Source organism: Paramisgurnus dabryanus, chromosome 5, assembly GCF_030506205.2.
Source record: "Paramisgurnus dabryanus chromosome 5, PD_genome_1.1, whole genome shotgun sequence".
In the NCBI taxonomy this organism is placed as follows: Eukaryota; Metazoa; Chordata; class Actinopteri; order Cypriniformes; family Cobitidae; genus Paramisgurnus; species Paramisgurnus dabryanus.
In genome coordinates this window covers 17,309,190-17,329,427 of record NC_133341.1, presented here as the reverse complement: position 1 = coordinate 17,329,427, position 20,238 = coordinate 17,309,190, and the positions used below count along the sequence as shown (strand labels likewise).

At 36.7% G+C, this 20,238-nt stretch overlaps 1 protein-coding gene across 6 annotated transcripts in view; it reads right to left on the bottom strand.

Moving 5' to 3' along the window:
• The window catches only part of dab2ipb (DAB2 interacting protein b), a 138,277-nt gene that overhangs the window by 15,802 nt on the left and 102,237 nt on the right, over nt 1–20,238 (bottom strand). For all 6 annotated transcript variants that reach the window (XM_065293448.2, XM_065293450.2, XM_065293451.2 and 3 more), the window contains 6 exons: nt 19,230–19,784; nt 6,794–6,938; nt 4,185–4,329; nt 2,983–3,219; nt 2,457–2,658; nt 359–537 (listed from right to left, as the gene is read on the bottom strand). In XM_065293448.2, coding sequence (XP_065149520.2) covers nt 359–537; nt 2,457–2,658; nt 2,983–3,219; nt 4,185–4,329; nt 6,794–6,938; nt 19,230–19,784 — 1,463 coding nt within the window. The remainder of the gene's footprint in view (nt 1–358; nt 538–2,456; nt 2,659–2,982; nt 3,220–4,184; nt 4,330–6,793; nt 6,939–19,229; nt 19,785–20,238) is intronic.

Genomic DNA, 20,238 nt, shown 5'->3' with positions numbered 1-20,238 from the left:
TAAAGAAATAGTACGTAAGAAATATAACAATGTAACTGTACTTCAATACTGCACTGAATCATTCCTATTTATAATATAGGACTTGGCTTATTGAAGCTGACTGGTTAATTTGTAAACCTACTTACTTCTTTTAACTCTTTATAACATTTATGCATTGTGGACTCTTTAATCCAATGCATTCAATATATAAATTCATATTTATCAGTCTGTTTTTATGCCTTTCTCATGCAATAAACTCCCATTTTACCGACAGGAACCACCAAACCACCACAGGGCTAATAGTGTAAACAAAACTAATACTTAATATTTTTCTTCAAATAAAAGCATTCAAGAAAATGATGGCACATTTATAACTTACCCCGGTAGGTCACTGTCAATAGACATCTTTTGTAATCCAGTGGAGATGCTACATCCCGAGCCTGGAGGGGAGGGACCGCGATCAGTAGAAGCACCCATCTGTACGTTTGGTGGGTTTGTTAACGCTCCATGAACATCCCTTAGTATCCTGGGTAATGGACCAAGCTTGGACGCAGCACTCTGAGAACAAACAAAGAAGATCCCATTGAACCCACATTATCCAATTAAATCCTTTACTGCAGTGGTTCTCAAACTGGCGTCCGGGGCCCCCAGGGGGACCGCGAGATGGTGCCAGGGGGGCCCCAGTTTTATGACATTTTATAAAATACATTAATTTATCATGAATTCTGTGAAATTAATCCTAAAAAAAAATAAGGCAGCACTACTTTGTATAATTTAATGTTTTGTTTAATTAAAATGTGAAGTTTTAGAACTGTTTTTTGTCATAAACTTTCTTTGGGGGGGCCGCGAAGGAATGCACCGTACACAAAGGGGGCCTCACACTGAAAAAGTTTGAGAACCACTGCTTTACTGTATATGTATTTAGGACACCCCTGTAGCCCCCTGGATAGACAAAGAGAGGTGAACATCAATGGCCGCATGCAAAAACGTGGTCGATCACTCAAAATGTAAAAATCTAAATTTATTATTGCATTAAGTGAACGACGGACCATGAGTTTTTATAGTACACAATACACCAGGCGGATTGATCAGTGGTCATTTTGAGGTCACTGGCATAGGCTGACAAGCTTGATCGATTAACAGAAGCCTGAAATCCTCCTCTGGCGTTTTGTGATGAATGTGACGTGTTACTGTATGTGTTATGTAAGGAATTTGATGTGATGTGTGATATGAATAGATACTTGGGAGTCAACTTTTGTTTCAAAGCATTTAATAATGAAAAAGCAGTGAGCAGTCTGAGCACTGCATTTGAGATGTGTTGTTCCTACTGTGCTAAAGCAAAATTTTGCAATACTTTCATTTCAGTGTGGACAGTCTGTTCAAACTCAAACAGCTATATTTAGCTTTTGAGAGGAAGAGGGTGAGACGGTTTTTCTATTGAAAATATGTCTACTTAAAGATATAAATACACACATTGTGAACTCATCTCATGAGGTCTGAACAATACGGAAAGCAAAAACTGGAGGATTTTTAAAGCCTGGATGTTGCAGCCTGGGGGCAATTTCTAACATCCGTCCACCTACTCGAAAAATGCGGGCAGATAATTGAAGCATTATATGAAAAGCTGCATACTGCGGCATCAACTGCTTTGTCGCGACGCTGTCTTAAATTGAAAATCCGATGCGTCAGGTACATACAGTACAGGTAGGCTTGTCTGTGGACACCTGAACTACCATATGCGCTTGTTAAATATTTTATTTTAAAATATGGTCCCCTTATGTTGCTACTGTAGAACAGCTTTAGCTCTTTTGGAACGGCTTTCTGCTAGATGAACATGGTTGTTGAGATCTGCTCCCATTTAAACATAAGAGAATATGTGAGGTTAGGCACTGACATTGGTAGTCTGGTTAACAGCCGGCGCTTCATACTGAAGGTGTTCGATGATTTATTCATGGATATTCAATGGATCAGGGCCACTTTAAAAGTCTCTAAGCTCTACAATGTCAGAAAAAATGGTCAAAATATGTACCCCAGCTGTAACTGGTGCTGTACCCTTTCAAAAAGTACAGCTTTGCACCTAAAGAGTTCATATTAGTACTTCAGAGATACATATATTAGTATCATAAAAATACACATTTGTACCAAATGTATACATATCTGTACATAATGATACACAGTAGGGTACTGCCCCAGTGACAGCTAGGGTACATATTTTCACCATTTCCAATAGTGTACCAGTAATGTTTGTCTAAGAAGATTGAATAACTGTGTGCTTGATTGACAATGGGTGTAGCTAAAATTTACAATTTTGCTAGGCTTCATACTGTGAGATATAAAACATACTTTACTTCTGGTCATGTTATTTAATGTTTCTTTGAATACGCATTAAAAACCACCTGCAATGGCATCTTCATGAAAATCTGTTATAGCTCTAAAAAAATCCAAAAAGGGCCCAACAGCAGCATGAAGAAACCAACCTGGTCCATTTGGGAAACCACCTCAGATAGAAGGGAGTGCAGGGTGGAGAGCTCACGGCCCAGGTCTATGTACCCCTCAAAGCCTGCCGTATTTGAGATGGTCTCTGGGTTAGAGATCTCCAGTAGGAAACGCTGCATGTTGGTCCACTCCTGCTCTAGAAACTGATTCATAAAGGACATGTACTCCTCTTTGTTACCAAACCTGAGAAAAGGAGATAGCAAGAAATAACTCAGTGACAAGTAAAATAAACTCACACTTCAAGAAAGGATGTGTTAGTTTTTAACACATTGTTTTTTGTTATGCTATTTATTTTAAGACATAATGTGTTGATTTTGTGTTCAAATAAATAAAAGGGAGAACAAAAAGATGTGTTAAATAATAACACAGAGATATGCGTCTAGATATGCAATAAGCATAGGAATAGAAATACATGTAAATAAAATAACTTCCGTCACACCCATACTCTCTCTAATCTCCCATCCACGTACACACACTTCATTTACAAAATAACACATAAATTCTTACTTTGTGAAGTTCGCAAGGTTTTGCGTAACCTTGGCAATAAGGGTGAGCGTGCGAGCAGTTCGGTCATCTGGGTATTCCTGCGTTAAGTTGAACAGTGAAGGCGACATGATGGCCGGACAGAGAAACCGCAAAAACAAAGAAGCGCTGATAAGCCGCTCACTGATGTCTGGTCGCCCCCGGTTACCACATTCCTGTCTCCAGGATGCAAACACCTCCTTAAGCTCCCGTGGAAACACACTGTTGAGGTCAACACAGGGATGGGACAAATGAAGGCCGCTCCATTATGCTCTGTATAATATAATACAGTTGAGTTTTGCACAGTGGACTCACTAACCAAAGAAAATGTAATAATGAAGACCAAAATGAGACTTTTGTTAAACCCTTGTACTGTTTTCAAAACCCTACGACACATGTGGCGTTCCCGGTCCAAAATGAAACAAAGATACCTTAAAATATCAATTGTTGTGATATGTTATCACCAAATACTGGATTCAATCTTTTTGTCAAAAAATCAAACATAGAGCTAATTAATCCAATCCTATGCATGTCAGTTTTTTTGTGAAAAGGGCATAATTTCATAAGATTTTGATTGAAAAGGTCAAGTGCATAAGATCAGATCAATGAGGCCTACAATTAAATAGTTTAAAAAGAAATATAAAGCCAGTCTTAAATTAAACAAACCAAGTTGACAAAAAGATTGAATACAATAATTGATTATATTTTTGCATAAAGAGTTATTTATAAGCTATTCACTGTAGGCCACTCATGTTTGATTGGGAACAATACATGTGTAACAAGTTGGAAAAAAATCACAAAAAGCGACAAAAATAATAACATTTTTGGTGAGAGGTTGTTATAGTCTTTGCGAACAAAGTCAATAAATGTCAGTACAATGCAATAGCAAACTAATATTTTTAGATAAAAAAGAATCCATGTCAAAATGACCCAAACACAACATGAGGGTTTCACAATTTTTTCTAAAAAAATAAATATTGTGTGTCCCCTCAAGATTCAGAAGAGATCTCAACAATGTCACATAACCCAGATGTGCTGAGATTTGCCAAGACACCAAAGTCAAAAGTTTTATTATGCAATATGTACTCAGATTTTTCTCAATAAATGTATATTATATTTTTAAGACAACCTCCCAGCATTCACATGTATCTTCTGTAAATGGATCATTGTACAGTAGTTAAGGTTACCGGTAAGATTCGATGATCTTGCAGAAGGCCAGCTCACAACACATTCTGAGGTTGCTCTGATGTTCTTGTAGATCACTAGATGAACATTTCGATGCGTCCACCTCACAGTTCTCATCAGACTCATACAAAGCCTTTATAAACTCCCCTATACAGTGGAAAACAAAAGACGCTTTTACCTGAATCTGTTTGTTTTAACATATGGCACAAAAACAACAACAGTGTCATCACATCAGTTGATTAATGTTGGCACGGATCTGCATGTGGCACAAGATCGTTCGTCCTCCTAAATGTCATTTCAACAGAAATTGGGCTGTTTACAATCTTTCATACAATCGAACAGAGACGCTGTTACAGTATTAGCATTAATGAACATCATCAACCCTCAAAGGTCCTCTCTTCCAGAACCCATCCAATCCCTGTCCATTATAAAGTGACTACTGAATGCAACTTCTCTACCCTACAACTAATGAGTGAATCCGAGCTGGGAATATACAACAAACTTTGTCGATCCCAAACAAACAGCACAGTTCTTTCTCCACAGAGACTCCACAGAGAAGGTACCGGTCGATCCCCCCTCCCCAGTTCTGTTGTGCATGAAAGGTTTGGTGAAAATCAAACTAGTGTAGCGTAAAACGCGTCCAACTGATCCATTATGAAGTACATTTTTCTGTCCTTGTATTGCTGTTGGAGAGTTACCAGATGCTCAGTGCTAACCTTATTAGTTCTGCATGTACAAACAGATACAATGTGGCCACAGATCAATTTATACAATTAGTTTTGGTTCTCTAATTTGATTGGACAGGCGCTCTTCCAAGAGTTGCTGATATGTAATATAACAACACTGGTGCGCTGTTCGTAAGTTAAAATAAAATAACTGTGTCTATAATGTAAGTAATTGCCATTTCGTTTATAAAAATCGCATTCACAATCGTGCTACAGTTGGGTTGTTTTTAATCCATGCTGGGTAAATATTGGACACATAGGTGGAGTTTAGGAGGGTAACTGCCCCCCGACCAGAGCCAATTATGATTTTGCTTGAGCAATTAAGGAAATAGAAATACGAGATTTCAGATTTTATTTGTCTAATCTTAATATTTTAATGTGTAAAATAGTTTGAATTCATTTAAATCATATTAAAAAACATGAATACTCACAAAAAAATTTAAGAATTTATTTTTGTCCATGGCACGAAATTCAGCTTTTTGTGCCTTGAACATGAATGTCTTTTTCGTGTCACTTGCACAAATTTATAGAAATAGTTTTTTGAGTCGGTGGCAAGACTTGTCATTTTATGTATTGTGTTCTCATTATTTTTCTATTTTTAAATCATTGTCGCTTGGGGTTAGATTTGGGGTTTGGGTTAGGATGTACTTTTATGTACATGTTTTTCTTCCGCTTTTAAAACTATTCTCGCCTGGAGTTGGGGTTAGAGTTGAGGTTTGGGTTAGGATGTCTAAAAATGTAACAGAAAGTGATTTTAACCCCAACCCCAAGCGACAATGATAAGAAAGTAAGAAAAAATATATATGAGAAAGCAATACATAAAATGACACGAAAAAATAATTTGTGCCACGGACACAAAAAAACTATTTATAGAAATGTGTGACACAACAAAGGCTTTCGTACTCAAGGCACGAAATTTTTTAATTTCGTGCCATGGACACAAATTAATTAATCAAATTTTTCATGACTATAACACCACTTTCCTTGAGATCAGACTGGTTATTACAACCCAAGATTGGGTAACAAGAACCCAGCATTGGGTAATTTTTTGCCTCATTTGTTCCTCATTGTTTTTTTTTTGTCACCTTATGGTTTGGTTAGTCAGACAGCACTGTAACTATTTTTATCTTGATATATGACACTTGTGTCACAAAATGCTGAGAAAACAGACCCAATGTAACAAAGACATCCAGCCGATGTGTGCTTGCTGTACAGTATGTAATCCAACAACCCCTACTTTAGTATCTGTCAAATACTTGAGCAGACAAATTATTACCACCACATATATGCAGTTTATGTAACCATGATGATTCATTGTCTCTCTTTGGTGTACTTTCCCACCACATATATTTTTAAGGATCTTAAGGAGTGAGCTGATTAAAAATTCAGCAGTGCTTCACAAGTCACATTTATCTAAAAAATAACAATTATACATTATTCAATAGCACCGAATGGGTTTTTAATGCAAATCTGAGGAGAGCTATATAGACGCCTCTCGACGCAGAGTCACACATACAGCTATTAGGATAGAATATTTATATGCAGTGTGAAATTTTTATTGGATGTATTTTTATTTTGCAGACGGACCACCAGACAGTTGCACATTTCTAAAATGGTGATGAATTAATACACACAGGCCTTATTTATAGTGACATGCAGAGAGCCAAAAGCAAATGAAGACGGATGTGTTTTTATGTGCAGCTATTTAATCTTATCTAAAAGGCCTATGAGGAATTTAGCATACAGATCTCTGTGAGTATTGTTTCCAAGTGTGAGTTCTGGACAGAATGTTTGGGCTGATATAAGTTTGGACCCCTAATTCAGATTTTGTAGTCTTGTCACCCAGTAACACGAACAAAATAAGATGAAACAGACCAGGATCTTACCCAGTGCATCCTGCAGGTATTTCTGTCCAACCAGTTTGAGGTACTCCTCAATAGCTTTAGTGCCCAGCGTGTTCTCTCTGAAGATAAGGTGCTCGTTCTCACCGCACCGATCCACCTCAGACATCATCAGGTCTGTCAGGAAGTCCTACATCACACACAAGCAAAAAGAAGGAAACGTGTTGAAATGTGTGATGATGTGGAGGCTGTAAATAGTAATAAGAAATAAAATGGGCAGGACAGATAGACAGACTGCATGGAGCGTTCTGTCATTGTAATTGAAGCCGTTTTGTTGACAACGTCTGTCATGATATGAAAGGAAAGAAAAAGCGAAGGACAGATGGCAGTAAAAAGCTTCTTCAATCAAAGCTGACTGGCAGGAAGTCTATCACGACTTAGCAAATGGGAGATATGAACAGAAAAATCCAGTCTGCTTTCTTTTGACGCGTACACACTTATAAACAAACATACTGTACAGTATTTGTAGCATCCCAAATAAGATTCTGTTGGTGTGTGCATTTGTGTGTGTTGACTATCTCAGTCTCATTTGTCATGTCTGGCATCATGTTTGGTGAAAAACTTAAAGTCGCAATGAAATTGAACTGAAAAACTGTAATTTGTTTTAGAATATTTGTGGTATTTTACAAATGATTTATCTGTGAGTTTCATATTTTTTTAATGCATGAAAAATGCTAATCTCCTCTAAACAATCTCTCTTTACATTCGGTCATATGGCAGGTGGGCGGAGTCTGGGAAAATATTGTAGCAATTAGCAAATAGAAACATGACCCAACGATTCAATCAGTTAATGATGGACGGATTCAAGTCCAGTCATACTTTCTTGATCATTTCAGAAGCCGTTTCACTCATATACATGTCACCATGGGGAAAATAAGACAATCGCTACATGCAACATTTTAATTCTTACAGAACTTATCTTGTAACCAAAAATGTGACCATGCATGTGAATCCAGGCTAAAGTCTCATAATCTAAATATGAGATCAAAGTTTTTTTTAATCATTGATTTTAATTTGATTTCAATCTCTGACATAACCTTACTGAGTCAATAAGTTATCAAGGTTATATTTCACAGACTGTTCTTTTATAACAGTAATTCACAAAAAAATGAATAGAGCTGGATTAATATTACTGACCTGCTAAGAAATGACACATGCAATAACTATGTACCTGAAATTTCATGCCAAAAAAAGATTATTAGAGAAACCATAAAGTGAATTGAATGTTACCTGCACTGATAGTGTATGTATGGGCGTATGTGCAAAATGAGTTGAATTAAAATAAAAACATGACACAATAATAATAATGTTATGTTATACATGAAAAACTGATTCAAAACCCAGCAGCTTGTTGGTCACCTTGGGCTTAGGTCAGGCACCAGACCTTCAGACAGGAAACATCTGTTCCTGGTCAAATGTTTGGCCACCAGTGTTTAGCAATTTCACCACGGAGTATTGCTTTAAAAGTCACACAGACAGTAAGAATATTTCAGATTAAAGGAAGCAAAAAAGTGTTGACTCTAGATAATGCTAAGATGTCAAAACCATGTTTGGGATTGGGATACAGAAGAAAGGGAGGGATGGAAAGTGCGGATGTAGTGTGACCTCAGAGTTTAAAGCTCCCATATGAGCTCAGATGCAGGGAACAGTGAGCACAGTAATTGTAAACAAATTATTTTCCCATCATGCTTTGATTTTAACACTGACTAGGCTTTTTTGTGCTGTTTTTTTATCTCTGGTTCCTCTGACTTACTTTCAAGCTATTTAACAGTATATTGTATATAGAAAATATGTGCCAAAGGCTGTCAAATATTGAGATAATTTGTTCAGCTATAACACAGCCCATGAGCTGATTCCAGATCAGAACTAAGATGTTTTATAGAAAAAAAGCCTCAGGACAAAGATACAAGATATCTCATAAGCCTTGCGTTACTCCATTTACACACAGAGTCTAAGCACTATTAAGAAGAGGCCAAGAAAATTCTCCATTACTGTCACGGTTAATCAGTGAGACCATTCCTCACCCTTAATCAGAACGAGACGAGAGAGAGAGAGAGAGAGAGAGAGAGAGAGAGAGAGAGAGAGAGAGAGAGAGAGAGAGAGAGAGAGAGAGAGAGAGAGAGAGATAAAGGAAGTGATAGAGACGAAACAGAGAAAGGCTTAAAAGCACAGTCAGACATAACTACAAAACTAAAATAGAATAGAAAAGCAGAAACATAAAGCAGGTGAGTAAAAATAGCTGGACAGGAGGAAGAAAAACAAGTAGCATGTAGGAGAAATAAGAGGATGGAGGGATTAAAAAAAGATAAAATCCCTCCGGTCTCTGCATTCCCTGGAAGCAAAAACTAATAAAGAAGGAGCCATCTGACCGAGACAGCAATGTGTGCCTTGTTGAGAGAAGGTGTGTGTTGGTGAGGGCCTTTTAAAGCCCATTCTTTGTGCATGACATCTATGGGCAGTGAATGCCTGTGTGTGTCGAGACAGCTGAATGTTATTCACTATCAAAGAGCCTTAAATAAAACTAAAGGTCACTTAGCAGACCACAGTATGAATTATGCGCACACACACACACGGCCTCATTAATTTACAGACTAAGATGATGACTCATTCAGTTCTGTTAAGATATTCTGGGGAACTAAGGAACAATGTCTATACCTGGACCCTTGTTATAAAATTACAATTTTAATTCCACTTAACAATTATTGACTGCACAGTCACATAATTTTCACGTCATATGCACAGTGTGCCGGACCACTGTGGACCCACTCGAATACTTAGTCAGTTCGTACGATGGACTGTGGTGGAAGGGGTTCTAAAGTGTGGCTCAATTTTGCTAAATTAGAAAAAGGCAAAGCAAAGTGTAATTATTGTAACAAACTATTATGTTGCAATATTGGTGTCACAATATGTTTTTTTTTCTGTGATGTCGCTAGAGTAAATATGTAAAGTTCTAAACTTAGAAGTCAAATTTTCATGGTATGTCCCCTTTAAAGAATTCTTCATTTCTATGGACAATTCATCTTTTCCTTGGGAATTCAACATTTCTGGGCATTAATAATTTCTTATGCTGCATTGACACTGCATGTTTGACGTGACTTAGTTCCGTTTTTTTTTCTTCTCATATGGCACAGATTGGATATGACCCACGAATGCGTAAGCAGGAAAAAAGCGCATAGATTCCGAAATTCTCAAATCGGTTTCAGGCCTCATTCATATGTGGACAAAAATCAGATACATGCATTCACGTCCACAATGTACTGTAAGTGTACAGATCGAATATTCCCATGTCAAGACGTGTCGCACGTCATTGATAAAGCAACATTGGCTCTGCTTAGTAGAGTGATGCTGAAGTTACATGGGTTGTTAAAAGCCAGTGGATTGATTCTCTTAAATAAATCTTTTATGTAAACATTGTATAATATTTTTTTCTGTCCATTGACTATCGTAAATGTCTTTCTCAGTGGTTTAAGCTAGGGGTCAGTATGTCTACCTTGAATTGTTGTGCAAGTGTTTTATGTAAATGTTGATATCCAGCCTGATGCCATGAGAATTTGTGCATATTTTATGAATTGGATAATTCGTATAAATTCATACGAAGTCAATCATGCAAAAACATACAATTATCATGAAAAACACAATTAGGGGTGCACCAATATATCGGCCGATGATGCTTTCTATGCTTCTCAATGAATTACGGTGAAATTCCGCTACATACAAAAGCCAGAGGGCCCTCTCGTGCAGACACTCAATATGCGCTGCAGAAAAACAAACATACACACGCAGCTCCAGGAAATAACTTAAGGATATATTTATATTGCTGTTCTTCAAACCTTTTCAGGTATTTTCATGATAATAAAGAATATGTATAATGATTATGTTTGACGAGTGTTGCTTTTTTAAATGCATGTTATAAACGACTCAAACTAACAGTGATTTCAGATTGATAAGCACTTACTGATCAAAAGCCATAGAACGTGGAAAAATTAGCTGTGAATAACACCGTCTGTGCAATTCAAAATAGTTATCGGCCATGTATTATTAGTGTATATAGGCAATTATCGGTGCACCCGTAAACACAATAACGAAACCCCACCGCTAACCCAACGTCACAGGGGTCAAGGCAAATCATACAAAAATTTACCACTGTGGTCGTAATGCGAATAAGCCACCTTGTAAAATATGTACGAATTGCCATGAGATAGCGTTATGATATCAGATATCTCTTTTAAAAGATTATGTGGGTGGATGTCAAAAAATCGGATAAAGGCAACAAATCGGATTTGGTATCACAATTTGCAGTGTAAATACAGTCTTTTTTTTAGAAATTTGTAGATAAGCCTACCAACCAACACAAGTACAATGTACTGTATAATTAAATATTTTGTTTAATTCAAATTAGAAATTGCTTTATGTCAAATATTTTTTATTAAGGGCGCATGAAGGGCTACACCTAGGGGGCCGCATGCTTGAAAGTGGTTTGAGAACCACTGTTCTAAAGAACAATTTCTAGATGATCTCTAAATATCTTTGAGAAATATTCTGACTATATGTGCCTCTCCCTATACAACTATATTTTCTCTTACACAAACACACACTTAAAATTAGAACTCAATACTGTCAGACACGCAAAAACATACTGAAAAACCATACATTTTTTACTCCATGTGTATGTGCGATTCCCAATACATCTCTCTTTTGATCTAAAGCCAAGCTGTAAGTAGTTGTGATAGTTGTTATCTGGCTCCTTCTCAAATAATTAGAGGTCAAAGAAGGTCAGGTGCTATTCAGCAGACAGACAGCGAGAGAGAGAGAGAGAGCGAGTGAGAGAGAGAGAGAGAGAGAGAGAGAGAGAGAGAGAGAGAGAGAGAGATAGACAGAGAGAGCATATTCTGTACTGTATGTCCATAAGAATTATCTATCTATCACAGTATTCACCATCTCTCTATCTACCCACACTTGATAACCTTGAGTTTCTCTTCTGTTGCACTTATGCAGATATGCATTCACACTATGCCACTGTCTGTGAACTTTTCAACCAGTGAAATGTAGAAAGTCTCAGCTAATATAATGCTAGGCTGCAGGGCGACTTTATCCAGCGTGATTTCTCAGATAAGACTGATTGTTGGGCCACAGACATCGCTTCAAAAATCACTTAGCAATGGATGTCCTCAACATTTACTTATGCTTGCTCATCAGTGTGCATTTCATCAAAACACAATTGTTGCATTTTGGCTACTTTCTACATTCTTTGTCCACTTGCACCTGCTTTTTGAAACCTATGCAACCTTAGTATTATTAACACAAATAAAGCATGTTAAGCTTTGTCTATTCTTTCTCACGAGTGTGGCAACAAACCACCTCAGACGATGCATGCAGACACACCAGAGCATCCAAAATGGTGTTTATATTATAGTAGCTGTGCTTTCTTGTATTGTCAATATCAGCATATTAGATTGTAAAATCTGAATCTCATATACAAACAATCATGCAATGCACATACTCATAGAGTGATACTATAATCAATCACTACATGACATCACATTGACATCATATCACGTACCAGATTAATACCTTGACTAACCTCAAAGAGCTTGAGATGCAGGAAAAGTGTTAAAGTGTGCACGTGGAGAGAGCGCTGAAGTGGATGTCAGATCCACAGCACTCCTGTAATAGCTGTCAGGGCAATGTGCTGTTTCAGTCTAGAAATGACATCCTTTCAGAGCCAGCCTGCCTTAAAGTGCAGCCAAGCGAGATGGAGGGGGAAACGGGCAGAGCGGGAGTCTAAGACAAGATAAGGAGATACAGCGGGGGAGAGGCGGGATGGGGAAAAACGAGAAACAAGAAAGTGTGACGGATGAGAAGAGGGAAGATACGTGTGCTGAAGGAAAATGGCAGATAATGACTATCGCCTTGTGTTCGTAATAGAAAGTTAATGATGGAAGATACAAGTTCAGCTTCATCAAGAAAGCTTTTGGTTGCTTCACTACAATCAAATGTATACATCAATTTGCAATGCTAGTTTATAAGAACAAACATAGTTTAGGATGCATAAAAATGTGTTTAGTTATGCTTTTTAACTCAAAGACGGTTCTCACCTCTTTAAATTCAGTAAATTCCCAAGGCTTTTTGATTGGTTCTTTATTGGTGATGATTTACAGAAAATAATTGAGTAGTTCAGATGCAAAATAAGTGCATCTGACATGTTTTCTTGTAAATAAGCATTTTTATCAGGCTCTTATGTTTAGGTTCAGTGAATTCACTTTAATGTCAATGAATGTCAATGAAAATGAAAAAGTCAGTGATTAAAATGCCTTTTTTCATCTTACTTTAGGCATTTCATTGGTATTTAACAGATTTACCTGACTGCAAATCCCTCTAAGTACATGCAAAAATATCCACTACAAAAAAAAAACTCAAGTCTCCCTTCACCGTCCTTTCTAAAAAAGGTAAAAGGCTCAAAAATGTGGTCAATATACTTATATATTCAGTAAACCTCCTTTAAAAAAGCTAATGCATCTCGACATGCTTGTGCCGTTGTTCACCCAATCCATCTTCGATGCTTCAATCCATCTTTTGCATCTGAGCTCCTCAATGGAGATTGCTAGGTATGGAGTAAGGTACCAATCCTATAAATACACTGATATATAATATAAATTATTATAATTCCGACTATGATTGTATACATTGTCATACATTAAAAACAATATTCCTGATTTTAATGCAGTGGGAACCATATCAAATGAGAGAGAAAGAGAGAGAGAGAGAGAGAGAGAGAGCGAGCGAGCGAGAGAGATTTCTTCCCATTGTTCTGCATTTCATCTTCTACAAATGTTTTCCAAAATATCTTCAAATTATTTTAGCAGTGTAAAAAAGCCTAAATGATGTTCTATGATGTAAATCACACTCTCACATCATACTGAAGCAGGTGATAAATGAGTGTTATATGTCCTCTTGGGTTCCTGCTCCCTATGGGAAATCTTTCCGGTAACACTTTTCCTGAATGGGTGTTCATAAGACTGACATGACACCTTCATAATCATGACATGTCACATGCTATGAACATAAAGGAGATTTTATGCACGTTTATGACAACTGTTTTTAAGTGTTTGTTAATACGCTGTCATATAGTTTTATAACTGCGTCATGAATATTTTTCTTGACCTCAACTGCAGTGGTAAAAATATTGTTTGTCATTAAAATGTCATTAAGTGTTAATACGCTGTCATATAGTTTTATAACAGCATCATGAATATTTTTCTTGACCTCAACTGCAGTGGTAAAAATATTGTTTGTCATTAAAATGTCATTAAGTGTTAATACTCTGTTTTATAACAACATCATGAATATTCTTAATGTTCATAATGGTTTTTTTTAGGTTCCCAACAAGTGTTTAACAAATCAAATCAATCATTCAATAATAAAAATAATAAAAATGTATAAAATTATATTGTATTGCATTTGGAGACCGATTTACCTAAAATTAAATGTAAACAGTACAATAATGGGTTAAGCCATGCAGCAATGGGTCCATATCGCTGCAAAGATAATTACATTAAATTAAATTACATTAATTAAATGTTTTGCTATTTTATATATGTCAAAAAATCTCATAACCCTCTGTGTGAGGAAGAACAAGTTCTGTTAGTTGTCAGTTTTTTATGTATTGTGCACATACATAAAGTTAAGTATAATATTTTGACGTGTCTGTTGCATTTTTTAAAAGTATTACATGTTCTTTTTCTTTTTTGACAGAATCAACACTAAATGACTTTTAAATGACAGTTTAATGTAATGTTAACCCATAAAGCTAAGTAGTTTCTTAAGTTTGATAATTATTCTGCTATGTCATGTTTATGACAGATTTATGACAAGTTATGATGTATTGGTGTATGTCAAGTTGTCATAACAAAGAAATCTCAAACAATGTCATCTTTGCATTAAAAAAACCATAATTAAAATTTTAAATAAAATGACACTTAATGACAGTTGTCATAAATTTGCATAAAATGTGTCATGTCATGATTATGAAGGTCTGATCAGGTCAGTCTTATGAACACCCCTTCAAGAAAAGTGTTACCGTATTTTCTCTTTATTTCACATAAACTGGGCTGGTCTCAAGTTCACAGTGTATAATAACCCATGGCAATATAGCAACTGTCTTGCTACTTTTAAAAGCCCTGTGCGATCATTAAAATAAAACTTTAGGAGAGCAACAGTGTCGAGATTCCTTAGGATAATCCATCCAGTAAATAAGCCACAGCAAACTTTGTTTGGCTGTTGAACTAACCATGTCCAGACTTTCAGAGGGAACACAAACAGACAAGCTCTATTTTGCACACAGGCAAGAGCGCTTTATCTTCATTTGAACCTAATTTAGTCCAATTTCATTTCGGTCTGTCAAATTATATGTCTGTCAGTGACAGACAACAAAGCCGCCGAAGCAGAACTAAGAACTCCCAAAATGCATTCCATATATCTGCTTTAAATGCTCATAACATGACTAAACTGAGTGATTTAATCACAGAGGATATACACTTAAGGGAGAGAGACATGCTGGTAGAAAATTGCAGTGTTAAATTGAGTCTGCTTTCCACGGATGTAACACTCAACTATCTGCTCAGAAAAAAACTTCACACACAAAAAAAAAGAAATCTGATAGTCTAAGCTAATCGATTATTTTGTGAGAGCTCTCTGTACTGAAGTGCATACGATGTAAAGCTTTTAGCAAACCAGTGCCAGGTGAAGGTGGCTCGCTGCCAAATTCTGAGTAAATGCTCAAATAAAATACAAACCTACTGTACAGTAGTATTTGTATGCTTTACATTCCATGCAAATAAACTCGAATCAGCTTCTAAAGTTGTTTTCCTATGTAAAAACAATTATATTCTTTAAAAAGTTAGTAACACTTTACAAAAAGGTTGTATTTGTTAACATGCATTAACATGTCCTTGTAACAAATGAACTTGAACATCTTGATTCGATCGGTGTTAGGGTTTTTACAGGCCATTTCTCTCAGGTCTTCTTTGAAAAGAACAACAATTAAAGGAGCATTTCACCCATAGAAACATTAATCTTTATTGAAAGTGTGTCATATTTGTAGTCGAAATGTAACATACATTTAGAATTTGGTGCCTATCTGACCAAGAAAAGGGGTGTTTGTAGTCTCACTCCCTCAACAAAGATATTGGACTTCCTTCTTTCAATGATGCAATATGATGATTTTTACATCATTGAAAGAAGGAAGTGCAACACTGAAATCTGTATTTCTCCTGTCTCAGTGGCAACTGAGGAAATGATGCATGACCATTCAAAAACATGACTGGGGTTCTAACTATACAAAGCTTAATGCAAATGGGTGAAGTGTCCCTTTAAGGGGAGGCAATTAACAACATCAGGTCTACAAGAAACAGTGGCTGTGGGGCAGAAAGAATATGAGAGGTGCAACTGGCCATTTTGTGGACCAGTGACTATATCTAATGACACTAACAGTACATTAAACTGTCTGTTCAGGCAACATCAAAATAATATAGAAATGGAATACATATTCAAAGGGTATTTTAGGCATTTTAAAATGGTTTGAAAATGCAGTAACACTTGACAGGGGTAAGATAACAGAGTTTAATATACTAATGTATAAAGTCCCATTTCACCCCTTTTCACCCAGATTCACAATGTTTCATTTCCTTTGGTGTGTAAGTGTAGCCTGGTCCAACCAGACTCTCGTACATTCATTTCATTTGTACAGAGAGTCTGGCCACGCTCTGTGTAAAAATGCAATTGAAAATTTTAATTTCTTAAGGAAGTATCGCATATTCTGATATATCAGCGACTTCATGAATGGATACTCAAAATCCCTGCAGATTAAGGCTGTATTCTTTAAATAAATAAAAAACGTGGCTACTAAATGTTATTTTTTGCTTTCAAATTATTTAGTATTTCAGAATCCTGCATTATATTTGAACTTCACAAGCAATCGCAGACATCCCTAATATGCCTGAAAGCTGAAATGACGCCAACAAAAATGACCTCTGCTGAAGCTGAACACCTTATTTATGTAACAATTAATTTCAGATTTGCACTGACAACATAACAGCCATAGGAAGACCTGCCCGATAGTAAAAGCCTGCTTCATGCATCATTTAATTGATTCTTCACAGCCAGGGCAAATGGCACCGGGGGAACAATTTGGTGGCAGACTGCAATCTTGTGGATTACAAATATTGTAAAGCACCAAAAAATTACATTTGGCTATTGAAATGACCCTTATGCCTGGACCCTGATTAAAAACACAGTGGTAGATTCACTGACTGAAAACTTGTTTCACGCATAGCTTCTCTAATTGTATACTCACTATAGGTTATGATAATGAGAACATTAGCGAAGAAAAGTAAGAATGAAATGTAATCAGCCAGAGTGCCTTTGGTCTATCCTGTTTTTTCTCCAAGAGGAAAATGGCAGGGACATTACTGCAGTCTAAACATGCTCCTCACTAAATGCCATACATCTACCAGAGGCTTATTCAACTCCATCTAAGGTCATTTTGCCTTTGTGTTTATATCATACGGTGAGTAACTGCAAACAGATCATTTACAACACCAAGGATCTGCCAATCAGAGCCAAACAGATGCTAAAGCAGCCAATGGATATAAGAAGAGCACTGTAATCCCTCCCTTATACGTAGTATATAAAGAGGAAGATTTGCTATTTTGCTCTTTGGAAGGCTGTGGGAACCACAATGAGTAATCCCTAGAAAAAAACTTCTTAGCATGAGAATCTAACACTCATAAATACAGAGATTCAGATGTATGCAACACAAACTACACAATGTCTTTGTTAAACTGGACAGCAAGGAATAACGCTAAGAATGCTACAACACAGATACTGAAATATTCAGGACTTGCATAAGTGAGGATGAAAATTGGCAAGAGCCAAAATACAGAATAAGTGTATTGATGTAAGGAATAAGTATGTTTTACCTTCACACAGGCATGCTGTGTACAATGATCAATGTCAAAATTATTAAGGCATAAAATATTGATTCTTTAGATGTGAATATCAATACAGTATTTGTTAAGAAAAAAATACAGATTTTCTCCCACCCTAAAACATACGCATAAATATTGTGTGTCAAAAATGCATGCAACAATTAGCAGATTAATTTGTTGAATATGAAACCACATACATTATTTAAAAAAAATAAAAATACATCTAAATCATTTTCGTTAACAGGAAGTAGCAAGATTAATGCAGCTGCAGTACTAATGAGTCAGACCTATAGAGTCTCTGTAGGCCTACATGAGTCAAAGGACATCTATTTATGTGTCAGCGTTTTGCAGAGAAATGCACGCACGTTTGTTCAAACAATGGCATTGCGGACAGAATTATGAACAGTATACGTGCAGTGGACAAATACTGAGTTAGATCAAGTCTGCTAACTTGGAGTTGATGTGTACCGGTGGTTTAAGGTTTGGGCGTGTAACCAAAAGTAACAAATGGATGCAGAATTGAACCCCATAAGGGGTGATCCATAAACTGAAACAAGGCAAACAATGTGCCTTTAAAGGAAAACACCACAGTTTTTCAATATTTTACTATGTTCTTACCTCAACTCAAATACATACGTATCTTTTTTCAATGTGTGCACTTTTAATCTTTGTACAGCACCTCGTGAATGTGTTAGCGTTTAGCCTAGCCCCATTCCTTCTTATGGCTTCAAACAAAACTTTTATTTTGTGCCACCATACTTACTCTTGTGACTACTCATGTAAGAGTCTTTAAATAAGGAAAACATGGAAGTGTTTGGTGGCTTCTAAATTCATCCCTGTTTGGAGCCATAGGAATGAATGGGGCTAGGCTAAATGCTAACACATTCAAGATGTGCTGTACAAAGATTAAAAGTGCACACATTGAAAAAATATAGGTATGATTTAATTAGTCTAAGTTGACGTAAGTACATAGTAAAATATTGAAAAACTGTGGTGTTTCCCTTTAAACAAGGCATTGAGAGCAAGGTCGCTCCAGTACAGTTTTACGGTTTAAAGTGTACATCTCTTCTGGATAAAATCATATATTCTCTACTATAATATAATAGAATATTATACATGATATTACATATAATTATAAATAACATTATTTAATTACCCTTTTTTAAAATGTTTCACTTGTAATTGTACGCTGCCAATTTCTAATTATTGTAATATTAGCAAATTAAATGGGAGTGTGAGGAAACATATACTGCTAAAAAAGTTAAACTTGTTAAAAGCATCTGCCAAATGCAGAAATGCACATAATAGAATAAGTCACCTATTTATGTTTAACAAAGCAAAGTCTTTACAAATCCCCCCAAAAAACATTCCTGCATCCCTGGTTGGAACTCAATGTACTGTACTAAATGACCAAACCAAGCAAACTTTTACATTACCTTTGCTTTCCCGGTACTCTGCAGGATATGCACTAAAGCACAGGCCATTTCCTCTTTGTTCTTGACACTGATGGCTGGCTCCAGCACAGAGCACAGCAGCATGTAGTTGTTGGTCGTGTACTCGGCAAACTCTTTATAGAGTTCCATAGGCAGGATGTTCATACTCTGATATCGTGCTTTGATGCGGATCATGGGTCCTGGTGCTTTTCCTTTACCCGGATTGGGCTGGCTTACCGGGTACCATTTTTCAACCAGCTGCCTGCTTGTGACGCCGACCACCGGAATGCTCACCAATCCCACATAGTTATTTTTGTCCTTTTTCTTTTTTTTGTCTGAATCCCTATACAGGTGCACGGTGATGTTTTGGACGGCAGGGAGGTTATTGAACTCAAAATGTTCACCCCAAAACACATTATCTGTCTTGAGTTTGCATGTCGTACGGGCGTACAGGCCGTCATCCAGGCAGAGTTCACAGAAGTATTTTTTCTTGGCCGGAAGGTCCTTCGATTCGATGATCCAAAGCCGGAGTGTGTTCTCTACCCGTCTGCTGTTGTCCTGGAGACGAAAGGCACAGTGAAGTCATTGGATATGATGCCATAACAGTAAAAGATTATTATCATGGGAGCGTGACATCTAACAGGGTCAGTGATTTAGAGATGGTGAGCTATTCAATTCAGTGATTTAATCCCCTCTGTTTCAGATCACCCATCCTTGGCTAGAAATTAAAAGGTCCTTTATTTTAGATCGCTTTTTCCCGTAAAGATAGCAGGGAGGTGCTGTAAATATAGCATGACATCACTGAGCAGTTAATGTCAACCCCTCTCTTTTTTGTTTTAGAAAATTGAGTCTTTCCAGTGTGAAGTCATGTGGTTTAATATAAGGGGAACGGAAATAAAATTGACCTGTATTATGCTACAGTTTATGTTGGACTTATAATAGAGGTTAATTTATAGATATCCCTCTGTCCTTTTATAACTTAAAAGGCAATGGAGGATGAGATCAGAAAAAA